Here is a 23,494-nt window from a genome sequence, read left to right as displayed (position 1 = left end):
GTCTGTCCTGCGCTCCCCCAGTTAGTGGAGCTGGCAAATTATCTTTTGCTCCATTTCCAAATTTATTCCTTCGCCAAGGCTGGGAGGATGGCTCCAGGCACTCAAAAGGGCCTATCTCAGGCCCAGGGAAGTCAGCCACTGAAGCCGGCCTGCGGGTGGGGGGAGCACAGTAAAATATACGCAAGTACTTAGCTTTTGCCGAGAGCGCCATTATTCTCTGGTTCCGGAGGTGTGAGTAGGCTGAGCAGCTGGCTGCTTCTTCCTGAGGAAATTGCAGCCGAACACTACTACCAGCCCGCTGCAGCCACTCCCGGGAATGGTGCCTGAGGGATCCCAGCAATTCAGGTCCGGCAACTCCTCTCTGCTTCTGAACTGTCTCTCCCTCACTCTGCCTCTCAGTCCATTTTCTAACTTTGCCTTTGATGTTCAGGGGTCCTAGGTTGTCATAAATATAATCGTTTTACTTGTTTTTTCGGGTCTTTGTTGTAAGAGGGTTTGCAGGAAATGTCTGGCTGTTCCGCCATCTTGGCCCTGCCTCTCCATTTTCTTTTAGTAAAAAGTGTCACAGTCAAAAACAGTGATGAGCTTAACTACAACCAAACCCCTCATTCAATTTGGTTCCTTTGTTTGGAGGTTTAGGGTCATGGCTTCACAGAACATCCAAGTTACTGGCCTAATAACAGGTTTAATGCTTCTGCTCTCCCTCCTAGTTTGTTGTATAGTGCCTAGGGTCTTAAAAGCTTACAAACTGTCATCCAAGGCACAATAATTGGTCTATATGGAATGTGTGACTAATTGCCTCCATGAACAACTGCCTCTTTTGCCGTGAGACCAGAAGAACTGAGTGGTGCCCGGCTACCATTACTAAACATTTTGATCAAAGATTCCATAGAAGAACCCTGATCAAAAGGGGAAAATGCAAAACAGAATTTCAAATTCTCACAGACCCTACACTGTCTGGAGCCATGGAGGGTGAATGAACCCCTGAAACTATTATCCCAAGATCATCTTTAAACCTTAAACCAAAATTATCCCAAGGTCATCTTAAAACAAAACAATAGTTTAGCTTATGCATCGCTATGCCAATTTTTTTTTACATGTTGCTGTAAAAGAAATTGGAAACCCTGGTGGTGTAGTGGTTAAGTGCTATAGCTGCTAATCAAGAGGTCGGCAGTTCGAACCCACCAGGCGCTCCTTGGAAACTCTATGGGGCAGTTCTACCATGTCCTATAGGGTCACTACGAGTCGGAATCGACTTGACAGAAGTGCGTTTGGTTTGGTAAAAGAAATTAGCGTAGCGTGCTTACAAAAATACCTTGCGGGGGGAGTGTGCAGTTGGCAAACATAGAAGGTGCACAATGTTTGCGTAAAATGCAGTAGTTTCAAATCTTTTGTAATTTCATGAAAATGCTCTTACAGTTTTAAGTATTTGTTCAGTTCCTTTGCTTTTTTTATTCTCTCCTTTTATGGTTTCCTATTATCTGTATGTTGGATCTTCTTTACTCACCATCAGTATCACTTTTTCTCAAAGTCTTATCTCTTCATTCATTTTGCTTTTTTAAAAATGTCCTCCTTTAAGGCATTCTCTATTATATTCATTTGTTCTTGTGCTCCATCTAGTTTAATCTTCATTTCTGAAAGAATTTTTTATTTTCAATTCTTTTCTAAGTTATGTTACCTCATTTCTGAGATTTTTGTAATTCTAACTTATGTTGTTTCTGCCTTATGGCATGATCTTAATGTCTCTTACTTCATTTTGAAATAGTTACAGTTTTGATCTGTTTTTGTGGCATGCCTTTCTGGCATGTTTTGACTGTCTTTAGGGATATCATTCTCCCATTACTCTTTTTTTTAGTAACTTTGAGATTTGATTCAGTATTTTTCTGTTGCTTATTTTTATATAAAGTTAGTTTTTCTAAGCTTTTTGAAGGGAACATGGTTTAGCATAGATTTTCTAACTTCACTCAGTTTTCTTTTTGGTTATTTTCAAGTAGTGTCTAAAAACATGGCTAGTTGTTTTTTGAGATCTCCTTGCTGTCCCACATATACACACACACACACACACTTTTATCTAGAACTTCTAGTTCCTTTACTATAACTCTCTGATGATTTTTATTCCACTTCCAGCAATTTTTCTTTAGTACGAAGCCTAGTCCTGAAAGGGAGCCTTGGGTGGTTTGTTTCAAGAGATCATATGGGCTAGACCTTAAATCCCTTCCACTTACATGTCATCTGAGTCATCAAAATCCCTCCCATTTCAGCCACTGTCCTCTCATTGACCCACTAAACTTTCCACTAAATACCCATTGGCAATTTTGGGGTCTTTTATTCTCTAGTCTGTCAGATCCCCTAATGTTTACTTCTGCTTTCTCCTATACAGATGCTGATGCACTGCAGATTTTGTGGTTGTTGGTGGTTTGTCCCCAGTCACCTGTATTTTGGGGTTGGTGAGGATGCCTTAGCACTAGTTTTTTTTGTTTTTAATATATATTTTTAATTGCATTTTTGGTGAAAGTTTACAAGGAAAATTAGGTTCCCATTTAATGATTTCTATACATATTGTTCAGTGAAACGTCACTGAACATTTTTCACAATGTGTCAACACTCTCATTATTTCCATTCAGGTTGTTCCATTTCCATTAATCTAGCTTCCCAGTCTCTCTTACCTTCTTATCTTTGCTTTAGGGTTTATGTTGACCATTTAGTCTCATATAGATGATTTTTTAAAAGAGCACAGTACTCACAGGTGATATTATTTATTTTATGAGCTCTGCTGGGTTTTTTTTGTGTGTGTGTGTGACCTCCAGGAACAGTTTCAGTTCCAAGTTTAAAGAGTATCTCAGGGTGATAGTCTCAATGGTTACTCTAGTCTCCACCAGTCCAGTAAGTCTGGCCTTTTTAAGAATTTGAGTTTTGTTCTACGTTTTTCTCCAATCTATCCAAGATCATCTATTATGTCCCTGGTTAGAATGGTTAGTAGCAGTAGCTGGGCACCATCTAGCTCTTACGGTCTCAGGATAGATGAGGCCATGATTCGTGCAGGCTACCCATCCTGTAGACTAATTTCTTCTTTGATTCTCTGTTTTCCTTTTTCTTTTGCTCCAGAAGAGCACAGACCAGTAGTTATATTTTAGAAGGCCACTTACAAACTTTTAAGATCCCAGATGCTACTCACCAAACTAGGATGTAGAACATAAACTTTATGAACTATGTTATGCCAATTGACCAAGTAGTCCCACAAGACTATGGTCCTAAGGCTTCAAACTCAGTAAACTAATCTTTTGAGATGTTTGGTTATGCCTAGGAAGTATCCATAACTGTGCCCCCATGTGCTTTATTATGTATATGAATATAGGTACAACACACACAAACATGTATGTACATATGTCTATAGATACACCTATACATGCATATGCATATACCCGCATATGCCTTCTATACACATTCATACATATCTACATATGTAAACACACACTTATTTTTTGGTTGTTATTCCAGTTGTTGCAAAATTGTATATGTTATAGCATTTACCAAAATTGTCCCTTATTCTTGTGTACTTAATGTCATCATTTACCTTGGTCAAGTTGTGCAGACTTCATCCATATTTGGTATTGCATTTCCTATCACCAAAAATAACAAGTGTCTACTATCTAGAAAGTGATTCTCCCTCCCTCCCCCTTCCATCCCTGGTAACAGGGGCAGTCCTACCGTGTCCTATAGGGTCACTATGAGTCAGAATTGACTCGATGGCAATGGGAATTTTAGTGCTATAAATGTAAAATATACATCAGATTTCCAAGACTTGGTTTCCAAAAAAGAATGTAAATTATCTTATTAATAATTTTATGTTGATTACATGCTGAAATAATACTATTTTAGATACGGTGAGTTAAATGAAATATAAAAAGTAATTTCACCTCTTCTTTTTCTAATTTGGCAAGTAGAAAAATTTTAATCAAATATGTGGTGTAAATTATCTTTCTACTGGAGAGCACTGATCTAGAGTGCCAAACAGCCCTGGCGTTAAACCCCAGTTTTGACACTTAACTATTATGTGAACAGGTAACTTTCCTCTCTAAGCGCCAACTTGATCGTGAGTAAATTGGAAATAATAAAACTTCATTTATAAGGCTCTTGTGAAAAGTAAATTAGATAATGCATGTAAAACACTTAGCACAAGACTCATACACAGTAAGTACTCAAAACTGAGCGCTGCTCTTATTGTTACCTCCTTACATCAGGAAATGAAGGTTCCGGGCTTGGCTGTCCCAAAACCTGACTGTATGATCCAAGTAAGTAAAGTAAACTCTTGGGTCTCAGTTTCCATGTCAGAAAATTGATAGGTAATAATCTGCCTCATTGAGTTGCTGTAAGGACTGAATTTGTTTACTCAGCACATACTTGTTAAGCACCTACTATGAGCCTGATACTATTCTCGGCATTGGGAAAGAGCAATAAACAAGTCAAATAAAGTTCCTGTCCTCAGAGAGTTTATACTCCAGTGGAGGAGATACACAATTTTTTAAAATTATTATATAATGTAATGTTGGGTAATAATAAGAGTTATGAAACAATAGAGCAGGGTAAGTGGAGAGATAGAGATGGGAGATGCTATTTTAGGTTGGTGACAGTCCTCTCTTAGGATTGACATTTGAACAGAGACCGAGCAGACATCTGGAGAATCGTTAGAACTGAAGGAAGAATAAGCACAAGGGCCCTGAGGCAGCAGGATGCCCAGTGAGTCTGGGGAAGAAAGGGGAAGCCAATGTAGCTGGAAAGCAAGATGGGAGGCAAAAGAGGAGATGTGTCCAGACCATGGGGGACCTTGGAGACCTCAGGAGAAACTCTGGACCTCATTCTACTGTAAAAGAGCCATTAGAGAGTTTTAGGAGCCCTGGTGGTACAGTGGTTAAGTGCTCAGCTGCTAACTGAAAGGTCAGCAGTTCAAATCCACCAGCCACTCCTTGGAAAACCTATCAGGTAGTTCTGTTCTGTCCTATAGGGTTGCTATGAGTCGGAATTAATTTGATGGCAACAGGTTTGGTTTTTGGTTTTTAGAGGGTTTTAAGCAGGTTTTAAAAGGATCCCTGAGGCACATTGAAGGAGATAATGCTTGTGCCAGGCCCAGCATGATCCAGCACAAAGTAAACATGGGAGCCAGTGATGGCAAAGCAACAAGATGGGGCACAGTCAGCTCCCTGGACACCCTGAAGGGCAAGAACCCTTACATACAGAGGGGCAGGGAAGAAGTGGGCATGGATGGATAACACCTTGACAGTTTGGGAGAGAAAATTCCAAGATTGTGGGAATCAGGCCCAAGGTCACCCCAAACCAAACGCCAAACCCACTGCTGTCAATTCGATTTTGACTCATAGCGACCCCAGAGCCAATATATTCCCTCTGCCCTTAAAGCGCAAAAGGAGGAAACCAAGTCCTGCAAAACAAGGAGCCAACTCTGCTCCACCACAAGGAAGAGTCCTTTGGCCAGACTGACAGCAACACACTGGCTGAAGAAAAAATGATTTAAAAAAAATTTATAATTAAAAAAAATTGCCCAAATAATGTTTATCATTACAGAAAATGGTCATTGTAAAAATGCAGAAAGTACAAATAAACAAAAAGAAGAAAAATTTAAATTCTGAAATCCTATAACCAGAAGCTACAGTAAATAATATGCTTGGCTATATATCTATCCAGATATTTATGAATATGTAAATATCAGACCTAGACTTCTTTATGTAAATACATGTGTGTTGTACATGCTTTCTAAAAATGGCATTATTCTCTAAATTATGCTATAACCTGCTCTTTTCACTTGGTACTCATATTTATTGTGTATGCCCTCCAAGGTGAATAATTTCTAAATCCATGTTATTCTTTTAAGCGCTGCATAGTATTTCATAAATGATACACCATACTTTATTCAGCCATCCCCTATCATGGGGTATATGGGTTGTTTCTAACCTGAACAAAGAACCCTGGCAATGACCCCCCCCAGCTCCCTGACATGGTATTCAGCCACGCATGTCAGTTCTGTGCTACTCACGGCAAATTCCTCAGGAGTCACTTTCAAGACATCAAAGACAACGGCGTCATAGCTCTTGCTGGCATAGTCGCAGCTCTGGCCCTCCAGAGAGTCTGAGCTGCTGCTGCCCTGTGGAGGACAGGGAGAGATGGCACCAATCGAAAAGTCTGGCTTGGAATCACTGACTCATAAACCTCAGAACTAAGGATGCAAGAGTGACAGAATTGTACAATAATAAAAGTTTCTATGGTTTAGAACTTTACTTTGGCCACTGTGTTAAACACTTCATATGCAAAATCTCATTTAATTCTCAAAACAACCCTGTGAGTACCCACTATTATTATTCCCATTTTAGAAATAAGGAAGAAGAGGCAATGTTACTTCCCCAAGGTGTCTCAGCTGGAAAACTGAAGAGCCAGAGTTTGAACCTAGTTTTTAATCTGTCTGACTCTGAAACGCGTACCCTCAATCACTGCACTCTCACACTTCAGCTGGCGGTTTAGTGGTGGCGTGAAAAAATACAAACCACTCTTCCTTCGGGGAGAATAGGCCTTGGCATCTTAGGAGGCCTGAGGAAATCATTTGTTACGTTATGCCTTTTAAACATTACCCGGGTTCACCTTTTCTTTTCTACTTGAAGTCAAGGCAGGAAATTGTTATACAAAATGTAAAACTCACGCGGCTTATTTCATGTACAGGCAGCCTGGAATTCAAAGACTGTTAGGTGATGAGGTGAGAGGTAGCAAACTGGCTTTGGAGACGGGCATGAAAGTTATATTTAGTAGACTCCCTTGTGTTAAGAAGAACATTATGAGTCTTGCATGTAAAGAAAGGGTTTCCCATAAAAGAACAAGTTAAAACTCCCCAAATGTGGCTGGTTTCATGAAACCTAACACTGCGGGGATCCCAGAAGGTTGAACATACCTTCTCTTCAATTTTATTTAATTTCATCAAACTCTTACTTTTGTGAACCAATGGTGCTTGCCACCCAAAAATTGTGCCCTGTTCATAAATAGTTTTATTCGTCTCAACTCACGAAGAGGGATTTTGTGGTTTTTATTAACCTCAACATTTTGGACCAGGATTTAGAGAATATGCTTTTATTAATTCCTCTTTATTTCACTCTTTCCAAAAAGGCTATATCTGGAAAATCCTTGCAATCTTACTGGAAATGAGGGTACTTTTAGGCCAGTGAGGGAAACCAATAGTCAACAACTGAAAATCTGAGGTTAAAAAGATGAACGGGAACTTAAACCTGTAATTTCAATTAGCGTATATCATTAAAAGGTTTTACAAATGAGTCTGCTAGACCAAAAATGTTTAAGATGATCTTAAGCAATACATCACAGTGGTTAAAAGCTCCGAAGTCAGATAGGCCTGGTTAAAATGTCAGCTCCATACCAGTCGCTGTCTGACCTCAGGCAAGTTACTTCATTTTATGGAGTCTCAGTTATTACTACCTGTAAAATGTTGACATTAAAATCTACTTCCTAGCATTGTGGTATGGGTTACATAAAATGAAGGCTATAAGGCAGCTGGCAGAATCCCCCATTGTAGGAGATGTAGATTCAGGAGGCCTGGGGTGGGCTCAGGAATGCCTATTTAGAAGTTCCACCGTGACAAGACTTTCTCCAGAAAAGAATCGCTACTTTAAACTTTTGAAAAGTAATAAAAGACTAATCTTAAAGGCTTCTGGAATTGGCAGTCTATTCTACCTTCCCATCTTTATACACAGACCCTAAGTAGAAGATTATTTATCAATCATTCTGCACCTCTGTACCCACCTTCCAGGAAGCAGGCTAAATTAGGGTCACAGGGCTGATTTTCCTCAGGGACAGTGAAGTGTGTGGTTGGAGACACCAGCTGGAAAGTCAGAGAGGGCTAGCTTTGAATCCCCACCTGCCCCAGACTCGCTGTGTGATTTGGGGCCAGTTTATTCACCTCTCTACGGCTTAGTTTTCTCAACTATAAAACGAGGGGAGGGAGTAAAACAATAGTACATGCTTGATGGGGTTATCATGCAATTAAATGAGATAATGCCTAAGGAACATGCAAAAAAAAACTGCCTGATATATACCAAAAACCCATTGCCGTGGAGTTGATTCCAACTCATAGCAACCCTACAGAACAGGGTAGAACTGCCCCATAGGGTTTCCACGGCTGTGACCTTTAAGAGAGCAGACTGCCACATCTTTCTCCCACGGAGCGGCTGGTGGGTTTGAACTACCAACGTTTTGATTAGCAGCTGAGTGCTTTAATCACTGCACCACCAGACCCTGGCATATAAAGTAAGCACTAAATTATGGGTGTGTATATATGTTTTTCTTTATACATGTAAATGTGTTATTCAGTTACCAAAATTTACTGAGCCCTTAAATTATACATGTATTCAACAAATATTTATTGACTATATACCATGTGCCAGATACATGCATATATAGATATGGATATACAAATACAGATTTATATACACAAGTAAGTACATATATACACGTTTGTATATATATGTATATACACAGCCACATACTTACATATACACACATTCATGTATGTATATATTCACACACACATAGATCAGAGAAAAAAGAAGTTTTACTTTAGAAGAGTGTAAACTGTAGATGGAAACAGAAGTCCAATTCCTTAGGAAGGAAGGGAATTCTGATCTTATAACTGTCTTAGTTATTATCTTAGTTATCTAGTGTTGCTACAACAGAAATACCACAAGTAGATGGCTTCAACAAATAGCAAGTTTATTCTCTCACAATCTAGTAGGCTAGAAGTCCAAATTGAGAGTGTGAGTTCCAGGGGAAGGCTTCCTCTCTGTCAGTTCTGAAGGAAAGTCCTTGTCATCAATCTTCCTCTGTACTAGGAACTTCTCAGCAGGTGCCCTGGGTCCAAAGGATGTGTTCTTCTCCTGGCACTACTTTCTTGATGGTATGAGGTTCCCCTGACTCTCTGCTCACTCCTCTCTTTTATATCTCAAAACAGATTGACTTAAAACTCAATCTAATCTCATGGATTGAGTCCTGCCTCATTAACATAACTGCCACTAATCTCACCTCACTAACATCATAAGAGATAGGATTTACAACACATCAGAATAACACATCAGATGACAAATGGTGTGGACAATCACTCAACACTGGAAATCATGGCCTAGCCAAGTTGATAGATATTTTGGGGGGACGCAATTCAATTTATGATAGTTATCTAGTGGTGTTATAACAGAAACACCATTAGTGAGTGGTTTTAACAGCTTATTCTCTCACAGTTTAGGAGGCTACAGTCTGAATTCAAGGCACCAGCTCCCAGGAAGGCATTCCCTCTCTGATGGCTATGGGGAAAAGTCCTTGTAATCAATCTTCCTGTGGTCTATGAGCTTCTCAGCACAAGGACCCTGGGTCCAAAGGATGCACCCCACTCCTGGTGCTTTTTTCATGTGGTATGAGGTCCCTCTCCTCTCTGCTCAGTTCTCTCTTTTATATCTCAAAAGAGAGTGACTCAAAATACAACCTAATCCTATGGATTGAGTCCTGCCTCATTAACATAACTGTCTCTAATTCTGCCTCGTTAACATCATAGTGGTTAGGATTTACAACACATAGGAAAACTACATTTGATCACAAAATGGTGGACAATCACATATTACTGGGAATCACCAGTTAGCCAAGTTTATACATATTTGGGGTAGGGGGGACACAATTCAATCCATGGCAGTAACTTTGCAGTAACATCACACTGCACCTGCCCCAAACACCCACATTCATACAAGGGAATTTGTCTAATCAAAAGTTGTTTTAAATACAGATTTAAGAAGCCCAGGCAACATCATTCAACTTGGCCACCCACAAGCTTGCTGGTGATGAGAGAGGACTTTCTCTGGGGCAATGAAAAAGATGATGATGGTGATGATGATAATGAAATAGCAACTTTATTTAAACCTGTATTGGTACCATCAGGGAATTTTAAGACACCCAGAAGTCTGGTTTCAAGATCAATGATCAAAATAGGGAATTTTTTTAAAGGTTTACAAGAAACTAATTGGTTCCTATGAAACTCTGGCTTGTCACATAGGATCATTTCAAAAACCTAGCTTGACTATGAGGGCCTTGTGAGCTCAGAACAGTGTACTGCCTTGCCAGTTTGCCACAGGGACCAGGCATTACACATTTGACACAGTGGCAATCCTGGGCCTCAGATAACACCCGCCCCTCCTGCATGCCTCTGTTCCATTACTTAGCTTGGAAATCAGATTCCCAAGCCCCTGTAGCAGGGGCCCTAGCCCAGGCCACTCTCAGACCACCAGTCCTTACAGTCATTTCCTACTGAGCAAGGTAAATAAGAACAGAGAGCCAGTTGGAATAGCTTCTGTCTGACTTCATTCCGGAATGTGTGACTTATTTATAATCAGCAGTGGCTTTTCCTGGGAAAGGTCTGATCCCTTCTTGCCACCAAAATGGAATGTGGTGCTTTCTACAACTGGACAGGCCAGGTATTTGTTTTTCTTTGACGAGAACTTCAGAAAACATACTGATCCTCAGGGCTGACTCCCTCCCAAATCTCACGCCCGGCATGGCCGGGGCCTTGGGAGTGCTAAGAATGGTGGTATTCATGGAGCCCTGCAGCCCTGCTGTCCATGGCTCAGCTGCAGCCTCAATCAGCTGAAAGGACCCTCCCCCCTCACTGTCCCAATCCTTGCAGCTTTTATACCTGTGGAGTGGCAGAGGTGACCAACACGCTAGCCATCAGACCATTCCTCTTGTACATAGTCTCCGGGCCACAGGGAGCTTCAGGGCAGCCTCTGCTGGTGACATAACCTGTCTGGAGAAGTCCTGCAAGGCAAAGGGGCTCATAAAAACCAGATTTCAAAACCAACTTAATCCCACCCCCAGAAAAAAGCCAAGCTGGACTTGAGCAGATTACCCCAGAGGAGAACTTTAAAAGAAAGGTTAAAAACTGGTGGTCTTCAGAATAAATATGGCCCACAGATGTCTTTTGGGCTCATACAGAGTTTTAATTTTTTTTAATAATTACTAACATTTAAAAATTCGAAGACTTCACATAGAATTCTGGATCTCTGGCTTTTCTCAAAAATAAAAATGCCTGGCAATATTGGGTCCACATTCCTGCCTGATAACCATCAGCTGGGCTGAGCAGCAGCTGCCCCTTTTTACAGGAGCAAGAGCTTTCAGTCCCACTGGCCCGTGCAACCATTCCAGTACATGCCTGGCCCCTGCAGGTACCAGAGTTTGTGACTTCTGTTTTAAAAGGAAGACAGGTAAGGAAGACAACTGATTCTACTGTGTTTCCCTGTGCACCATACCGCTTCATCATCATAACAACATTGATAATAGCTAACACCCATAAAGTACTCACCATATGTCACATGCTTTACATACATTAACTCATTCTAACTCTCACAACAATCCTGAGATAGGTCCCATTATTGCATCCATACTACATGTGAGAAAACTGAGATACAGAGAGGTTAAGTAACTCATGCTTTGGCGTCTTTGCTTACCATCCCGTCACCCTTTAAGAGCCTGCTCAAGTGTCACTTCTTCTTATTACACCTGAGCTACCCAAAGCAGAGTCAGTTACTCTCAGGCCAATGTGTACATACCTCTACTAGACCACTTATCACATCATTGCACATTAAAGAACTATAGTCACTGACAGCTTTTTAGTAAGAAAGTGACGAGGAGAATAGGGATAATATAATGGAAGAAGGGAAAACCTGGGCAATAATACCAATTCGAAGGGAACTGTAATTATCCATGCAAGTGACACGGAGGGTCCTCTGAGCTAAGATTGTAGCAGTGAAATCAAAGAGAAGGAGACATACTGAGAGAGTGTAAGGACTGAGATTTAATAGAAATTCATGAGGGGTGAGGGACAAGAACAAGCTGAGGATGAATTACCAGAAGGATAGTGTGTCCTTTATCAAGGAAAGAAGTAGAGGGGTATGGTAGATTCATGGGAAAAGATGATTAACTTGGGACATGTTGAGTCTGTGGTGCCCATGAGAAAACCAACCCTGGAGAGCAATATCTAGCCCAAAAGTTCCCTGACAAAGATGGTTTGGTGGCACATGAGAAAAAAAGAGCGTCAGCCCAATCTTGAATTTATCTATAACCCTCCACACCCCTCAGCGACAGGGCCCAATCACAGAGCAGTGTCCCGTCAAAAAAACCGAGTTCAGTAACCAAAAAGGAATGTCGAAACAACCCAGGCTCTTTCCTTGCATGTCCCCAAAATGGCCAATGGCTGTTCCTTCACCCTTCACAACTGCTCCCATACCGCCCTCTTCAGCTGTCTCCTCCATCAGCTCTAGCCTGTGAGCCTTCTACCTTCCTTCCTTTTCCAAAACACTCAAAATAAAAAAAACCTTGTCTGAGCTATAAAAGACATTTGGAGGCAAGTGGGGCTATCTGAATATGAATATTAGATGATATCATTTAATTACTCCTAGTTTTTTTAGGTGTGATAATGATTTGGTGGTTAAATAGAACAGGTCCTTATCCTCAGGTGATGCATGCAACTTACCTTCAAATGGTTCAGCACAATACACACAAACAGCTAAAGCAAATACGTCCAAGTGTTAATAATTACTGAATCTAGATAAGAGGGTATATAATAGCTCACTGTACTGCTCTTTTTTTTCTGAATGCTTGGTAATTTTCATAATAAAAATAGCAAAAAGAAAAAGAGTGGACAGTTAAGGCAAGACCCTCCTCAGAGGAAAAACTGAGCTGGAGAAGCCAAAATCCTCTTTCTTGAGCTAGGAGACGGAACAGACTGAGCACACCCATTTGTTCATCACATTTGGTCTAGCAAACAAAGTCACGTGGGGCATACGAATCCCATGGCTACTGCACTTCTAAAAGCCACACGGGACTTGAATAGATTTTTCACAAAAGAATACATATGAATGGCTAATAAGGGAAATGTCATCAGGTAAATATAAATCAAAACCACATTGAAATACCACTTTACCCCCACTGGGATGGCTAGAACCTAAAAAGACAGCATCAACTGTTGACAAGGATGTGGAGAAATGAAACCCTCACACATTGCTGGGTGGAATATAAAATGATGCAGCTGCTTTGGAAAAGAGTTTTGCAGTTTCTTAAAAAGTTAAAGTCATCATGCAACCCACCAATTCCATTCCTAGGCATCTACCTTGTTGTTGCTGTTAGGTGCCATCCAGTCAGTTCCGACTCACAGCGACCCCATGTACAACACAACAAAACACTGCCCGGTCCTGCACCACCCTCACAATTGTTGCTACGTTTGAGCCCACTGTTACAGTCACTGTGTCAATCCATCTTATTGAGGGTCTTCCTCTTTTTCACCAACCCTCTAACAAACATGACGTCCTTCTCCAAGGACTGGTCCCTCCTGACGACACGTCTAAAGTATGAGATGTACTCTTGCCATCCTTGCTTCTAAAGAACATTCTGGCTGTGCTTCTTCCAAAACAGATTTGTTCATTCTTTTGGCAATCCATGGTGTATTGAATATTCTTCGCCAACACCATAACTCAAAGGTGTCAATTCTTCTTCAATCTTCCTTATTCATTGTCCAGGTTTCGCACGCATACAAGGCAAATGAAAATACCATAGCTTGGGTCAGGCACACTTTAGTCTTCAAGGTGACATCTTTGATTTTTAACACCTTAAAGTGATTTTCGGCAGCTTTGCCCAATGCAGTACATCGTTTGATTTCTTGACTGCTGCCTCCATGAGGGTTGACTGTGGGTCCAAATAAAATTAAATCCTTGACAACTTCAATCTTTTCTTCATTTATCATGATGTGCTTATTGGTCCAGTTGTGGGGATTTTTGTTTCCTTTATGTTGAGGTGTAATCCATACTGAAGGCTGTGGTCTTTGATCTTCATTAGTAAGTGCTTCAAGTCCTCTTCACTTCCAGCAAGCAGGGTTGCATCATCCGCATAATGCAGGTTGTTAATGAGTCTTCCTCCGATCCTGATGCCCTCTTCTTCTTCATCTAGTCCAGCTTCTTGGATTATTTGCTCAGCATACAGACTGAATAAGTATGGTGAAAGGATACAACCCTGACGCACATCTTTCTTGACTTTAAACCATACAGTATACCCTTGTTCTGTTCAAATAACTGCCTCTTGATCTACGTACAGGTTCCTCATGAGTACAATTAAGTGTTCTGGAATTCCTACTCCTCGAAATGTTATCCATAACTTGTTATGATCCACACAGAGTAATGCCTTTCCACAGTCAAGAAAACACAGGTAAACATCCTTCTGGTATTCTCTGCTTTCAGCCAGTATCCATCTGACATTAGCAACGATATCCTTGGTTCTACGTCCTCGTCTAAATCCGGCTTGAACTTCTGGCAGTTCCCTGTCGATATACTGCTGCAGCTGCTTTTGAATGATCTTCAGCAAAATCTTACTTATATGTGATATTAATGATATTGTTGGATAATTTCCGCATTCAGCAGGCTCACCTTTCTTGGGAATAGGTATAAACATGGATCTCTTCCAGTTGGTTGGCCAGGTAGCTGTCTTCCAATTTTCTTGGCATAGATGAGTGATCACTACCAGCATTGCACCCATTTGTGGCAACAACTCAATTCGTATTCTGTCAACTCCTGAAGCCTTTATTTTTTGCCAATGCCTCCAGTGCAACTTGGACCTCTTTCTTCAGTACCATCAGTTCTTGCTTATACGCTACCTCCTGAAATGGCTGAACACTGACAAATTCTTTTTGGTACAGTGACTCTGTATATTCCTTCCATCTTCTTTTGATGGTTCCTGAGTTGTACAATTTTTTGCCCATAGAATCTTTCAATATTCCAACTTCAGGCTTGAATATTTTCTTCAGCTATTTCAGCTTCAGAAATGCCAAGCGTGTTCTTCCCTTCTGGTTTTCTAACTCCAGGTCTTTGCATATTTCATTGTAATATTTAACTTTGTCTTCTGGAGCTGCCCTTTGAAATCTTCTGTTCAGCTCTTTCTTTTACTTTATCATTTCGTCCTTTAGCTTTAGCTACACTACGTTCAACAGCAAGTTTCAGAGTCCATTCTGATATCCATTTTGGTCTCTCTCTCTTTTTTTTTCCCATCTTTTTAATGGCCTTTGGCTCTCCTCATGTACTACTCAGCAATAAAAAGAAATGAAATAGTTCCACGCTACAACATGGATGAATCTCAAAATCATTACCCGATGTTCATAAAGCCAGATGCAGAAGACTGTATTGTACGATTCCATTTTTAAGAAACGCCTGAAAAGGCAAATTTATAGAGATAAAAAGCACATCAGTGGTGGGCTGGGGCAGCAGCAGGGATTAACTGCAAATGGTCACCAGGGAACTGTTTGGGGAGATAGAAATGTTCTGAAACTGGATCATGGTGACACTTGCACAGCTCTATAAATTACGAAACATCATATAATCACACACTTACAACGGGTGAATTTTATGGCATACAAATTATACCCAATAAAAAAGCAGCCTCCAGGTTTGTTTCACAATGGTGATCTGAATTCATGTGCTTAACTCCCCTCCCATATTCCCTTTGAAACAATCAACAAAATATTAAAATACCAAAAATAAATTGTGCTCACATATGAAAACAGGGAAGGTTTAATAGGCAAAAAAAAAAAAAACTTTACTATTAATAACTAAAAAACTTTGAGTCATTTCCAGTACAGAAGAGATTGTACTAAGGGGAGAAGAACCAGCCCCTGAAGCACATGTAAAGGAAAGGCCTCCTGGGAACTGAGTGGAAGGAACCCCCCAGGATAAACCCCCGTGAAAAACCCGAAGTCTTCAAAGTGGCCACCCAAAAACAGAGACTGAAAGTAAGTCCAGCTGAAGAGTTCAAAGGCAGAGTGAAGGCTGCGCCAAACTACTAGGGCTGTCTCAAACCAGACTAAATCAGCTCAACCGGATTGGGAGTCTGGGACCAACTCAGTCAGTCTGTTCTGTGCCAGAACAAACCAGCCTGACTGAACAGAATCTGTACAGATTAGTTCAAACTAGATTAAACTCGCTAAAACCAAGCCTAACAGAGTGTCATCATGGGAAGAGTAGGGTGGGGGATAGAGGAGGAACTGCCAGTTCGATCCTCTTTGAGAGGATCCAACCTGCTCTGGTTCAAGGCTGAGGTAAGCTCTGCTCCTGTCTGAGTTGGCCTAGCACTCTGTGGATTGAGCCCAGACGTGCAGCCCAATCTGCTCAGCCTGGTTCATACGAGAGACTCTGACTCTCCCTACTTGCCTGACAACTGTAAATTCCTGAGTCATGCAGGCTTTAGTACAGGTGGTATGGTTCTCAGACTGGCCATCAGCTCAATTCCCGCTTCCCATCTGAAGGATGCCTCCAACTCTGCCCATTCTGCTAGAATCAATTGGTGATGCCCTTAGATGTTCCCTGTCCGCATACCAGTGATAACAGTGACTGAAGATGTAATGTGAGACTCTGGGTGAAGTGTTACATTTTTAGCTCATTTAATCTTCACAACAACCGCATGAGGTAGGGACTATTCTAATTCCCAGGAAACTGAGGCACAGAGAGGTACTATAACTTACTGCAAGTTAAGTGGCAGGACTGGGGGTTCAAACTCTGGTCAGTCAACATCAGGGCCTGGCTCTTACCCACTCCTGGACACAGCCTCCTCGAAGAGCCCAGGGGAGGGCTGGATGAGAAAATGCATGTGAAACGCTCTGTCCAGGCCAGACACAGAGCAAGCACAATCAAGGTTATTGGTTACTATTAGTGTTAATCTAATTTTACAACGCGCTATTCATATATACCTATTCTTTTTCCTGAAACAAACAAAAAAAAATTGAATTAAGTTTTAAAGAAAAACCAGTGTCATATTTTACGAAGCCAGGGGCCTCCACTGCTGGGAAGGAGATGCCTACCTGTGGGCTCCAGGCCCTAGGGGAGTCCAGAGCTCCTCCTCCAAGGGGTCTGACCTGCTCCCCCCTCACTGTGACCCCAGCCCACCTAGAGGCAAGTATGACAGCTGCAGCATCTTACTCATTATGCTTAGGCTGGAAAGAAAGACAACGTTTGTTTCCGATCTGACTCCTGCATGTCTCGCCACTGAAAAAACAGTCTAATTTATGGGTAGCAACTCTCAGACAAGTGATATTTCACATGCTAAGAAATAACAGGCCCAAGCAAAACGAAGCATCCTTTCCAGGGACCAGAGAAACCCCTACCCATCCACCTGTGGTTCCCAACTCCCGCAGCAGGGATCAGACTCCCATGTAGGAGTCCTGCCCAGCTCAGGCCCCTCCCTGAGAATCACTTTCCAACCCCATGGAAAAATCCCTGAAGGTAAAGGACAGTGGCTGCCAAGCCAGACAGACTGGACCAAGGGGACTACCTGATTCTCCTGGAAATACAGGACCCAGAGATACTAGTCTCTGCTGGTCAACCACACTGAAGTGCTACAGCCTCAGAAGCAGACGGTGGCCAAATCCTGCCATTTCAAGAACAGTCTTGTCTCAGGGGAGAGAGCAGGAGAAAGCAGATGCCTATGTCTGAAAGAAAGAGCAGTGACCCTGGTTCCCATCCTTCAGAGCCCATGGGATGCCCCGGGCCCCGGTAATAAATGCCTCTTTTTTGGTTTCAGGTAGTTAGAATAGGTTTCTAAAAGGCCTTAACTAAGGCTATTTCCTAAATACTAAGTTCATGCCAAGCTACAGGAAACCTGACCCCTAAAACACAGGTGGCTCACTCAGAAGAGGGAAGATACGCACCACTTACTCATTCATTTACTTAGCTCCTACCACATGCTAGGCATTGTTCTAGCCAGAAATTCTTAACCATTTTTGTTCCTTGGATCCTTTGCGCAATCTCATAGAGCCTACGGGCCCCTTCTCAAAGAAATGTTTTTAAATGGATAAAATTAAATTATACAGCAAGCCAATTCATACAGGATTACCCAGGAAACCAATTATATTAAAATATAGTTATCAAAATATATTAAAAAAACAATTCATATGTAGTAATTTGTATTTTTTCAAGTAAAGAAATACATGAATATTTATTTATTACTGCATTAAATAACAAGACCTATTGGTGAGTCTAATAACTATCATGATTCAAAGTAGTTATGAGAATAAATACTCTGAGATACCCACAATAACTGTTTTACTGTATGAAAACATCTGTGATTTCTATTGGTGACAAGGTCCCAGGTACTGTTAACATTGCTGTGATTTGTTACTGACATTAATAACCGAGCAAATACTAAATTTCAGTTAGAAATTAATAAAAGATCCCTTTGACTACTGTGTGTAGTACTGGACTGGATAGGACAAAAACGAAAGGTAAGAGATGGCGATGACCTGGACTACTGATGGTGGGAAGAAGGTGATGGATTTCAGAGGTGTTCTGGAGGTAATATAGACAACACTTACTGGTGGGCTGCATGCGAAGGGAGAGGAAATGAGAGGAATCAAGGATGACTCCTAAGCTTGAGACTGTTACAAATGGGTAGATTCATACCCAACAGTCACATGCTGCTCAGTACCGCATTCAGTCAATACTCATCTACTGAGCACCTCTGGTATACTAACCATGCGGATTCAGAGTTGGAGATGACATGGCCCTGCCCTCAAGAGTCCTGCAGCGTAGTGGAGGGGAGAGAACTGAATAATACTCACAGGACATTTTCTATAACAGATCGTAGGCTCACTGGTGCATAAAGAAAGAGGTGACTAATTGCTTTGAGTATCAAAAAGGACATTACTGGGAAGAGCCATCTGAGCTGGGTCTTAAAGGATGAGTGGGAGTGTTTCAAGTAAAGGGTAGGCAGAGGATAGAGAGGGCACTGTGAGCATGTGCAGAAGTACGGAGGCATGAAAGGGCATATGAGAAGCCAGTGTGCCAGGAGCAAGAGGTAGTACATTTCTCCTTCCATCTTGCCCCAGCCCATGCCCATCTAGATTAACACAGGCACTGGGGACACAGGAACAGATAAGACAGGCAGGATTCCTTGTACAGTTAATGTTTTAATCGATAGTCCAAACACTACAACCACAGCAACAACATTTTGCCTTCTGTCCACTCCTTCATCCATTCAGCAAACTCTGTAAAATTTTCCCCAAGCCCTGCTCTGTGCAGAAGAATCCATCAGTCCTTAGTCTCAAGGAGCTCACATGCAGTCTGATCACCACCACCATCAGTACAATATATTAGGCACCTACTTTGTGCCAGGCCCTGGCTAAGAGCTTTACATGCAAAACAAACGAATAAAATGAGGCTCAGAAGAGATAAATGCATCTATAACGTCAGAACACATATTTAAACACATCTGCATTGGCTACTTCCCTACTAGACAGGGAGGCAGTCTGGTATAACGGTAAGAGCATGGGATTTGGGCCCTTACTGGCTTTAAAAATCTGTGCAAATTAATCTGTACCACACCAAAAAGCCTATTCTTTCCACCCTTCTTCTGCCTCTCTCACCTCTTACACACACACACACACACACACACACACAGGCTGCTAATGCTTCCTCAGAAACCAAAACACTGCAGGAGAAAAAGCAATTCTCATGATGTAACTTCTTAAGAACGTGGCAGTTGTATCAGAACCACAGAATCCCACATCTCTTTTTTCTACTTATGACAGAACTGGTCTTGTGTGTGTGGGCTCCTGCAGAGGGAAAGGAAAATCCCATATGCAATGTTGGTTTCCTTCCAAACTTTGAAAATTCTCCTTCAACATTTCAGGTTCAGGAAACCAAGAAAATAACTTGAGACAGTCTGATGCAGACCACTGTTGAAAAGGTAGAATTAATCACTTTTTCCTAAGCTTACCGAGGTTATTTCAAAGAAAATACACAGATCCAGGAATGTTCAATTACAAGAGGGTGATTTCTTCCAAATGTCTTAGACAAGTATAGAAATGGATCCCAAACACCGTTTAAGAGCCGTTTCCTCAATGTGGGGATGTGCTGCTCTCAGTAGGCTTGGTTGCAGCTTGCTCCTCCTCCTTTCTGTGCCTTGAACAGAAGCTGCAACAAAGACAAATAGGAACGAAGCAGAGGGCCTCTGCCCACAAGCCCTCCACCAATTCTGCAGTGTACTTTATGAGCAATGAGTGTACACAGACACACATATAGACTGCATCAACCACAGCCACAGCATATGGATTTTTTTAATGGTCAGAAAGTTTCCCATCAGAGTAACCATCACCCTGGGGCTGGCCCACCTGCCAACAGCTCAAGAAAGACCCCCTCTGTGAGGACGGCAATGCTGTTATCTCTACTTTCTCCTGACCCTCTCCAAACTCTCCAAACCTCCTTTCCTGGCAAGCACCAATGTCTGGCGGCTTTCAAAGAGAGGCCCTGGCCACGTAAGCACTTGTCAGACTTGAAATGCCATCACTCACTGCTGTGTTTACTGGCTCCCTCCTCCACTGCATTCAAACCGCCCCTCCAGATGTTCAACATCCAAAATCTTGCCTCCTCGCTGAAGGAGAAATGATGTGCTGAGGAGGGTTAGATGGCTAAGGAGGCACCACTGTGTCCAAAATGCCACGTGTGGCTGTGCCTCTGTGGAGGGCAGAAATCAGCAGAGCTTGGGAGAGGGGGCTGATCTGGGGACAGACTGAAGGTCATCTGTACCGATATCACAAAAAAAGATAAAAATTCTAAAACTGAGCAAACAAAGAAAAAGGCTAAGAAGGGCACTTTCTTGGGGGAAAGCAAACAACTACATTATGGAGTTGAAGGAGGGACCAGCACAAGAAGATCAGCTAGAACTTCCCCATCCTCCACACAAACACTTGTATTCTACTCTTGCAACCAAAGGGCTCCCCCTTCACAAACAAGGCTGAGAAAAGAAGTGAAGGAAGAAAAAATCATCACCTGCAGCCACTACCTGGTGAGTGAGACCTGATTTTTTTCCACAGGAAGGGGGGATGACTTTAGGAAAATGGGAGGGAAGCCTGGGATCACTTGTGGGGACGGCCTTAACAGGAGCTCCATGCAGGAAGTGGGGGAACAAGGGAAAAAAGAAAATGAGGGTGGTCGATCCAGTACATCCCAGACACCTGTGAAGGCCCTGGGACCATCCTCATGGGGATTGCTCCCACTCTGGAAGCCTGGGTGGTGAGTGACACTTCACTCTTCGTATACTAGGGATCACAGTAGCCAGGCCATCTTCCCAACTCTGTACAGCTCTCAACAGCTACTTAATCTTTATCCAGGTCCAGAGAACATTTGCTTTGAGGAAAAGCAGGCAAAGTTATCTGGAACCAGAAGGGAAGGAAGACTGCCCCACCCTGGGCAGCCATCAGCAGGGATAACCACTCTCTGTAGAACACGGTCGTACCTCACCACCTCCACTACTCTGAGCTAAGCCACCATCATCTCCTGTCTGTACAGCTGTGACGACCTCCTAAGCAGTCACCTGCTTGCACTCTTGCCACCTTATGGTGTACTCTTCGCAGAGTGATCCTTTTAAAACATAAATCAAAAACTCACAGGCCTATATGCCAAAAAGGGTGAATTTTACTGTATGTAAAGCATACCTACCTGGAAGAAAACAGGCTGCATCCCAGATCTTCCTCTCCCCAGAGGGATGCCACAGAAATACCCTGAGCCATAAAGGAAGATGATGCCTGCCCTGGGCAGTGACTTTTTATATGGAAGCAGACAGTGGAAAGACTAGAAAGAATTCAGTCAACAGTTTAAGATACTGCAGAGCCATTCAGAATGGAAGCGAAAACAGGCTCTGGGACCTAATGGCTAGAGTGTCCTGGGTGTACTGTCAGGAAAAGCCCATAGGGATAAGAAGCTTCTACAGATAAGAATGCTCTCCAGAAAAAGGACAGCAAGAGATGAGAGTGGCAAATTAAGGATAGGGTTTTTCCAGGGACTAGGGGAGACTCCTAAGCATGTTCTCAGGCTCAAAATAAGGAATTAGTGAAGGGAAAAATATTAATGAGAAATGCAAGAGAAAGAAGGGATACCTGACTAAGCAAGTCTCAGAAAAGCCAGCAAGGGGGGCACTGTGTTATCTGCTTCCTCTGCAACTGGAGAGACAAGAATGGTGGCTGGCACCTCAGCAAGGGCAGCACCTGGGAGAGTCCCCCTGGGCTGCCTCCTGTGGGCCTGAGAACCTTCTCTCCACAGGGAGTGCCAGCCAGCCCTATAAACAATACCTGGAGGGTTCGATGAGGTCTCTCAGGTAACATGATTTTATTCTTTAAGTACATTAAACAGAATCACAAAAACCAGAATGTAAATTTCATCCACTGAGGCTCTGATGTGATCTTCTGTTTTCCTCCATGCTAAGGTACTGGTGAAGTCAGTATTGCTAAGAATAAGGGTTCCCTTTATCCCCATCTGGGTTTGTCTTCTTATGTTGCAAAGTTCTGCTTCTCCTAGTCCATTTGCCCAGCTGTTCCTGTTCCCACTGGTCTGCTACTTTGGATCAAGGCTCTTACTGCCCCATGAGAAACACAGGCATCTCTCATGACTCAAGACTCCCATGCTGTCATCTGCTCTGGGGATGACGCCTCTCTCCACAGCTCAGAGCTTCCACTCCCTTCTCTGATCTGAGAAGCAACAGCAATCTGAGAACTCTCTGTCTGAACCAAGGTGATGGAAGATGTATTATATTTGTGTTGGGTATCCAAGTCTTGACTGGGGATCAAAGACCTAAACTTGAGCTAAAAGTATAAAACTCTTAAAAGAAAATATAGGTATAAATCTTTGTGATCTTGGATTAGGCAGTGGTTTCTTAGATAACGACACCAAAAGCACAAGCAAGCAAAGGGCAAAGAGCTTGAGTAGACATTTCTCCAAAGACGACATATAAACAGCCAGCAAGCACAGGAAAAGATGCTCAACATCATTAGTCATCAGGAAAATACAAATCAAAACCACAATGAGAAACCACTTCACACCCACTAGGATGGCTACAATCCAAAAGACAGACAATATGGCCATCTAAAGAACATCTATTGGTTCCATCACGTTTGGAGCAAAGGAGAATGAAGAAAGCCAAAGACAAAAGGAAAATATTAATCCAAAGGACTAATGAACCACAGCCTCCAACAGCCTGAGCCCAGAATAACTAGATGGTGCCCAGCTACCACCACCAACTGCTCTGACAGGGATCACAACAGAGGGTCCCAACCAGAGCAGGAGAAAAATATAGAACAAAATTCAAATTCATAAAAAAAAGACCAAACTTACTGGTCGACAGAGACTGACGGAACCCCTGAGACTACAGCCCCTGCTAACTTGGAACTGAAGCCACTCCTGAAGTCCACCTTTCAGCCAAAGACTAGACCCAAACCCAAAACCAAACCCAGTGCCATCGAGTCGATTCTGACTCATAGCGACCCTATAGGACAACGTAGAATTGCCCCATAGAGTTTCCAAGGAGCTCCTGGCAGATTTCAATTGCTGACCCTTTGGTTAGCAGCTGCAGCACATAACCACTACACCACCGG

The 23,494-nt window shown here is 42.3% G+C and overlaps 1 protein-coding gene across 13 annotated transcripts in view; it reads right to left on the bottom strand.

Moving 5' to 3' along the window:
• The window catches only part of RALGPS1 (Ral GEF with PH domain and SH3 binding motif 1), a 397,350-nt gene that overhangs the window by 322,917 nt on the left and 50,939 nt on the right, over positions 1-23,494 (bottom strand). For 12 of the 13 annotated variants that reach the window (XM_049896597.1, XM_049896603.1, XM_049896600.1 and 9 more), the window contains 2 exons: positions 10,736-10,857; positions 6,047-6,154 (listed from right to left, as the gene is read on the bottom strand). In XM_049896597.1, coding sequence (XP_049752554.1) covers positions 6,047-6,154; positions 10,736-10,857 — 230 coding nt within the window. Of the gene's footprint in view, positions 1-6,046; positions 6,155-10,735; positions 10,858-19,845; positions 21,253-23,494 lie in introns of those variants that run through there. The other variant, XM_049896607.1, reaches the window with a different exon arrangement.

Source organism: Elephas maximus, chromosome 9, assembly GCF_024166365.1.
Source record: "Elephas maximus indicus isolate mEleMax1 chromosome 9, mEleMax1 primary haplotype, whole genome shotgun sequence".
Classification (NCBI taxonomy): Eukaryota; Metazoa; Chordata; class Mammalia; order Proboscidea; family Elephantidae; genus Elephas; species Elephas maximus.
The sequence above is the reverse complement of the archived record's forward strand: the minus strand, read 5'-3'. Positions and strand labels throughout refer to the sequence as shown.